This window comes from Trachymyrmex cornetzi, unplaced genomic scaffold (assembly GCF_001594075.2).
Source record: "Trachymyrmex cornetzi isolate Tcor2-1 unplaced genomic scaffold, Tcor1.1 scaffold109, whole genome shotgun sequence".
Taxonomy (NCBI): domain Eukaryota; kingdom Metazoa; phylum Arthropoda; class Insecta; order Hymenoptera; family Formicidae; genus Trachymyrmex; species Trachymyrmex cornetzi.
In genome coordinates this window covers 50,245-56,286 of record NW_017295642.1, presented here as the reverse complement: position 1 = coordinate 56,286, position 6,042 = coordinate 50,245, and the positions used below count along the sequence as shown (strand labels likewise).

Sequence of the window (6,042 nt, the reverse complement as noted above, 5' to 3'; positions counted from 1 at the left end):
CTCCCATTACACCATTGAATGGAAAGAGATAGAAATGGCCGTCTGCCACGGTCCTTCTCTCTCATACTTATCGACCATTTTTACACACGGATCGCACAGTCCATCTTTAGGCCTGTTTTTTTTGGCTGAACTTTTGCACTAGTTCACCTTTCTTCCTTTTCTCTCCAGCAGGAAAGAAGAGGAAGAAAGATGAACTGGTGCAAAAGTTCAGCCAAAAAGAACAGGCCTTCTATGCCTTTGCCTTGCACAATACACGCAACACTTTTGGCGGCAAAGAATAATAGACTCATCGCTTATCATGTCACACAAATATTTAAAAATGAAATTCACTTCATCGTGTAAATTATTATACGAATTAACAATCAATGCAATTGTGATAAATTAAACATTGTCGATTTAAGTTTCGAGATGGAGTTATATTTGTGATGTAGTTTTCTTTAAGGTTATAAACACTTTGCTGTCAATATTTTTTCTTATATATTTATATTTGTGTATATATATATATATATTTATAGTTCTTATTTTATACGTATATATATTTTTTTTTATGGCTGTTGCCCTCGTACGAAGATCAATTCGATTAGGTATTTATTAATAATTAAATGTCTAGTCTATATCAATTAAATAATTAGAGCTATATAAAAATATGCGACTATATTAATTCTCTTATTAATCTTATAAGAGAAGAAATAAGCTAATTAAAATTTAAAAAATTCTGAAGAAGTTCTAGTTTTACATAATTAAACCATTTTTTATTAATTCTTTTCATTTCAGTATACACCTGTTTTATGATAATTATCAAGAAATTTGTATAAATTAGTATAATTATGTCAAAGAAAAAAAGAGATCATGATTGGGGAGAAAATGGTTTCGAAGATTGGGTGAGTATATTATATATATGTAATATTAAATTATTAATTTTTATTATTATATTTATCTATTTTCGAATTATTTTGTAATAAGTATAATTTTTTAATATTTGTCAGGGCGGTTATATGGCTGCAAAGAAAGCTAAATTGGAGGAACAGTTTCGCGATACAGCCAGCAAAGAGTTTAAAGAATCATCGAAACTGTTTGAAGGAATTGCAATATTTGTTAATGGTTATACAAATCCAACATCGGATGAGTTGAGACGTCTAATGATGATGCATGGAGGAATATATCATCATTATATGCATCCTAAAATCACGACTCATATCATAGCATCTAATCTGCCATACTCTAAAATAGTGTTATATAGAAAAAGTCAGAATCCAATTCCTATCTGCAAACCACAATGGATCATTGATAGCATAGCAGCTGGAAAGATTTTGAATTTTCAAAATTATTTACTTTATTCTAATAGTACTAATTTACAGCCTCAGTTGGTATATAAATTAAATAATAAAGATAATGCTAGTTTAATCATGCACAATAAACAGAATATTGAGAAGCCTGAAGCTTCAGCAAACACTGTTTGCAAAGAAACAGATATAAATAATAAAAATATATCAAAACACGATGTGTGTAAGGATGCATTGAAACAAGACTCAAACAACTCTTGTCAATCTTCAAATACAAAAATAAGTGCGCAGTCTACAAGGGATGCTGAGTTTCTGTCAACGTTTTACAGTAACTCGAGATTGCATTATATTTCTACCATGGGAACTATGTTTAAAGATTATGTGAACGAGTTAAGAGATAAAAGCGACGGAATTTTTTCCGGTCTTGAACGTTTAATAAAATTAAAAAACACCAAGAATGCATCAACTTCAGTTACTTGCGAATCAGAATCCGAAGATGAGACAATTTGTTTTACAGATAAAGTTACAGGTAAAGTGAACCATAAGCAAAAACCTATTATAATGCATATTGACATGGATTGCTTTTTTGTATCGGTGGGAATCAGAAATAAACCGGAATTGCAAAGTGTACCGATAGCGGTAACGCACGCAAAAGGCAACAAGTTTTCAGCGAATTACGACGGCAAGGAAGAGTTTGGATCGATGTCAGAAGTAGCTTCGTGCTCGTACGCAGCAAGAAAGGCTGGCGTGAAGAATGGCATGTTTCTGGGAGAGGCGTTAAAACTGTGTCCAAATTTGAAGACAATTCAGTACGATTTCGAGGGTTACAAAGAAGTTTCGTACACACTGTATGACACCGTGGCATCTTACACTTTAGATATCGAAGCAGTAAGCTGCGACGAAATGTATGTTGATTGTACGAAAATTCTTGAAGCATCTGGACTTTCACCATTAGAGTTTGCTACTATAATTAGGAATGAAATAAAGCAGAAAACAGATTGTCCGGTATCCACGGGATTTGGTAATAACAAGTTACAAGCGAGATTGGCGACGCGAAAAGCTAAACCTGATAATCAGTTTTATCTCAACGATAAGAATACAGAGACATATATTCAAACTTTTAATATAAGAGATTTATCAGGTACTTTTGAGCGATCAATTCATTTACATTATTTTGTAATGGTTAATTATATTTTAAAAAATCTATGTTAATCGATTGTAATAAGTATAAGCACTTGGCTTTAATTTTTTTTCAATCACATTTCATTATCTTTATTAAAATTAAGATTTAATTCGTTTAATTTTTTATTTATAGGAGTTGGCGGAACAACGACTTATAAGTTACATAAAATGAATGTTCATATATGTGAAGATTTGCAGAAGATCTCGTTGAGAGTGTTGCAAAAAGAATTTGGTAAAAAGTTGGGAGAGCAGTTATACAAGATGTGCCGTGGATTAGACGACACAAAGCTGAATCTGGAATATGTTCGAAAATCTGTATCGGCGGAAGTTAATTATGGCATAAGATTTCAGAATAATGGCGATGCTATCGATTTTTTGAGTGAATTATCTGTGGAGGTGTGTAATCGATTGACAGCAGCTCGTGCAAAAGGTAGATGCATCACGCTAAAATTGATGATCAGAGCTGAGGAAGCACCCAAGGAAACCGCAAAGTTCATGGGTCATGGTCTTTGCAATTATATAACAAAATCGAAAAATCTTATAGCAGCTGTTGACGATATTAGTATCATCAAAAAGTAAGTTTTTACTATTGATCTATCAATCTTGTATATATTTTATACTTTTTTTAAATATATGTTTTGCGAAATAAATACATGTTTTATGATCTAGGGAAGTTATAAGTATTTGGAATCAGTTGGATTTAATACCCGAAGATATGAGAGGAATTGGAATACAAATATCCAGATTAGAAATATGTAAGACTAAGCAAGCTAAAAGTAGTTTAATCAACTTCTTTAATAAAACGAAAAAAATACAACAACCGTGTGATAAAATGTTGGGAGATGATAATGAAGATTGTATCTCAGTCGAGAAATCTAAACCGGATTGCTCTAAAGTGCCTTCAACAGAACCGTCAACAGCAATAAAAGAAAATTGTGATACAGAAATTAGTAATTTGCCGTTGAAATTGGTAAAATCTTCTGAATCAATCGGTATAACAATGCCAGTCGAACCGTCGGTGATAGCAACTAAATCAAAGAATAACAAGTTACACAATCCTAAGATAAATGAAAATATTACTAAAGTGAAGGATTTATTTGGAAAATCCAATAAGAAAGCAATGCAAAAGCAGACGTCTCAAGAGAATTTCTTTAAACAAGTAAAACCGAATAGCGGAAGATCATCGAAATATGATATACCACGAATACAAGATATCGATATGTCCGTGTTAATCGAATTGCCCGCAGATATAAGAAATGAGATATTTGACGAATTTAAAAGAAATAAGAAACAAGCTAGTATGAATACGGATCGGGTAAATCAAGTTTTGCATGACGAAGAAACTTCAAATGTACAGAATTGTTCGCAAGTTGATCCGGATGTTTTATCAGCTTTAATGAAAGACGATTTGCATCCCGATGTGCAACGCGATGTGCAGATGTACTGTGATATGAAAAGAGAAGCGAATAAAGTTAATTTGAACGAAATAAATAAAAAAAGCGATAGTGAGCAATTGAAAGAAACGGATGCCTCTTTAAAGATCAGTGATAATTATAGAAATAAAGAGAACGCAATACCTAATGTAAATAGCACTTGTATAGATGAAGCCAAACGTATACTAGAAAAGAACGCAATGCATGAAAAGGATCAACTGTATGAAAAAGATGCTGTCGAAGCAACATCTACATCGAATCAAATCGATCACGTTGATAGTTCATACAATAATGTTACGATAGATAAAGCCGATACCTTTATTTTACAGAATTTAAGTATTTTACATAACAATGAGAACGTAGATAAACATCAGGAAATGTTGATTAATCTTGTGAATCATCTCTTCACCCTTCCATTACAACAGGTACCACATAAATTATTTTATTAAGACAAATTATTAAATAGGAACTGAGTTCTAGCATTCTATTTTTGAGATCTGGTGCACGTAACTGTCGCAATTCCAATTAATATTAAATATTGTATAAAATTATTTCTTAACAATACAAATTGTTTACCTGTTATTGCCATAATATTGACATATTAGATGCATCAGAGATACCTATTTTTTCCCCTATACGTATATATTTATCAGATCATTTTTACAAAAAATGGTGAATTCTATTTGTTAAGATGTGATGTCTTATCTGTGAATAGTTAATGCATTGGTGTTCAGATCCCCCGATCTGTATAGAATTAGCAGTTGTAAAATATATGTTAACGTCATGAACATGACCATCATACCGAACATTACATGGTAACTGTGACATTGGCACAGTAACGAGTAAAGTTATGGAAGATACAAGTCTGATGACAAAAAAAAGTGTGTTAGCAATATTTCATGATAATTATTAGCTTATCACAGTACGTTGCGCGTAATTTTATATTTTAGTATTTTCAGTTTCAAATTTATCCTTATTGTACGTTCGGAACATGACTTTGAGAAAACTTAATTCTAGTTTCAACACAAACATGATATGAATTGTTAACATACTTTATACGTGAATATCGAAATAAATATTAATAAAAAAACTTTCAACTTTTCATATACTATATTAAATAAGTAAAGTGGATAGGAAAAGAAATTGAATTAATTTAACAGAATTTGAAATGCCCTATTAAATTACCGTCAAAATTTATACATATAATGCATCTGAGACTTTATCTAATCTTCAACAGAAAATCAAATAAAATCCTCTCTCTTTATCGATAAGCATAGTTTGGAATGAAGAATTTGTTATCTTTCTCTTTTTTCTCTTATTTTATCTTTACATAACTTTTTTATCAAATAATATACATACGCGGTTTATTTAAAAAATTACGTATATTATGTAAAGATATTTTTTGGCTTCAACTAAAGTAAATATGACATTTTTATAGGTAAAACTGCAAATACAAACATGGGTTACTAAATCTAATGTCGTGAATGAAGTAGACTTCCTGTCACTAGCGGCGTTTCTTAGCATGCTTCCAGAAAAGAAACGTATCGAAGATTTACATGTCCTATTGAAAACCATGTACCGGTAATCTATCTTTAAAAGAAATATTTGTTATAATAGACGCTTTTCACTTCGTAACAAATGGATAATAAATAATACAACGATGCAGATTTTAAGAAACAGATATCGCTTTACTCGCTCATGATCGATAAATAAAAATATTCGGCATATGATACATTAAACGTACTTATCTATCTATCTGTTTTTTTTTTAGATGTACAACGAAAACTGGGAACTGCATTTGGCATAAAACATATAGAAGAACCGTGAAACATGTTCAACGTTATATGCAGATCGAATACAACAACAATATAATGGTACCGTTGATCAGATGTAATGATCCGAGATGTAATAACGATAATTGAATTCGAAATTCGTAAATTTAATAAATTAAATTTCTACTAATGAGTGTGTAATATAAGAAATCTATTTACAAGCAAATGTGATATCTTTAATTTCAATTGAACGCAATACCGTTCTTTATCTAGAGAAGCTAGTAATACACGACTCGTTTAATGTATGCCTTTGGAAAAGTTTGCTCGGTCTTGTATAAATTAGTAAGAAGTCAACCTCGAATTCGTGTATTT

General features: G+C 31.1%; 1 protein-coding gene across 2 annotated transcripts; it reads left to right on the top strand.

Annotated features, from left to right (window-relative positions):
* Positions 1-800: 800 nt before the first annotated feature.
* On the top strand, positions 801-6,031 carry Rev1 (Rev1 DNA directed polymerase). 2 transcript variants are annotated; one of them, XM_018507565.1, is made up of 6 exons: positions 801-881; positions 987-2,424; positions 2,599-3,040; positions 3,135-4,323; positions 5,337-5,476; positions 5,667-6,031. In XM_018507565.1, exons 1-6 carry the CDS (start codon positions 828-830, stop codon positions 5,818-5,820), a joined length of 3,417 nt encoding a protein of 1,138 aa, XP_018363067.1. In that variant the 5' UTR covers positions 801-827; the 3' UTR covers positions 5,821-6,031. The 2 variants fall into 2 exon arrangements, with proteins under 2 accessions (XP_018363067.1, XP_018363058.1); XM_018507556.1 differs by having other exon boundaries at positions 5,337-5,479; positions 5,670-6,031.
* The last annotated feature ends 11 nt before the right edge of the window (positions 6,032-6,042 follow it).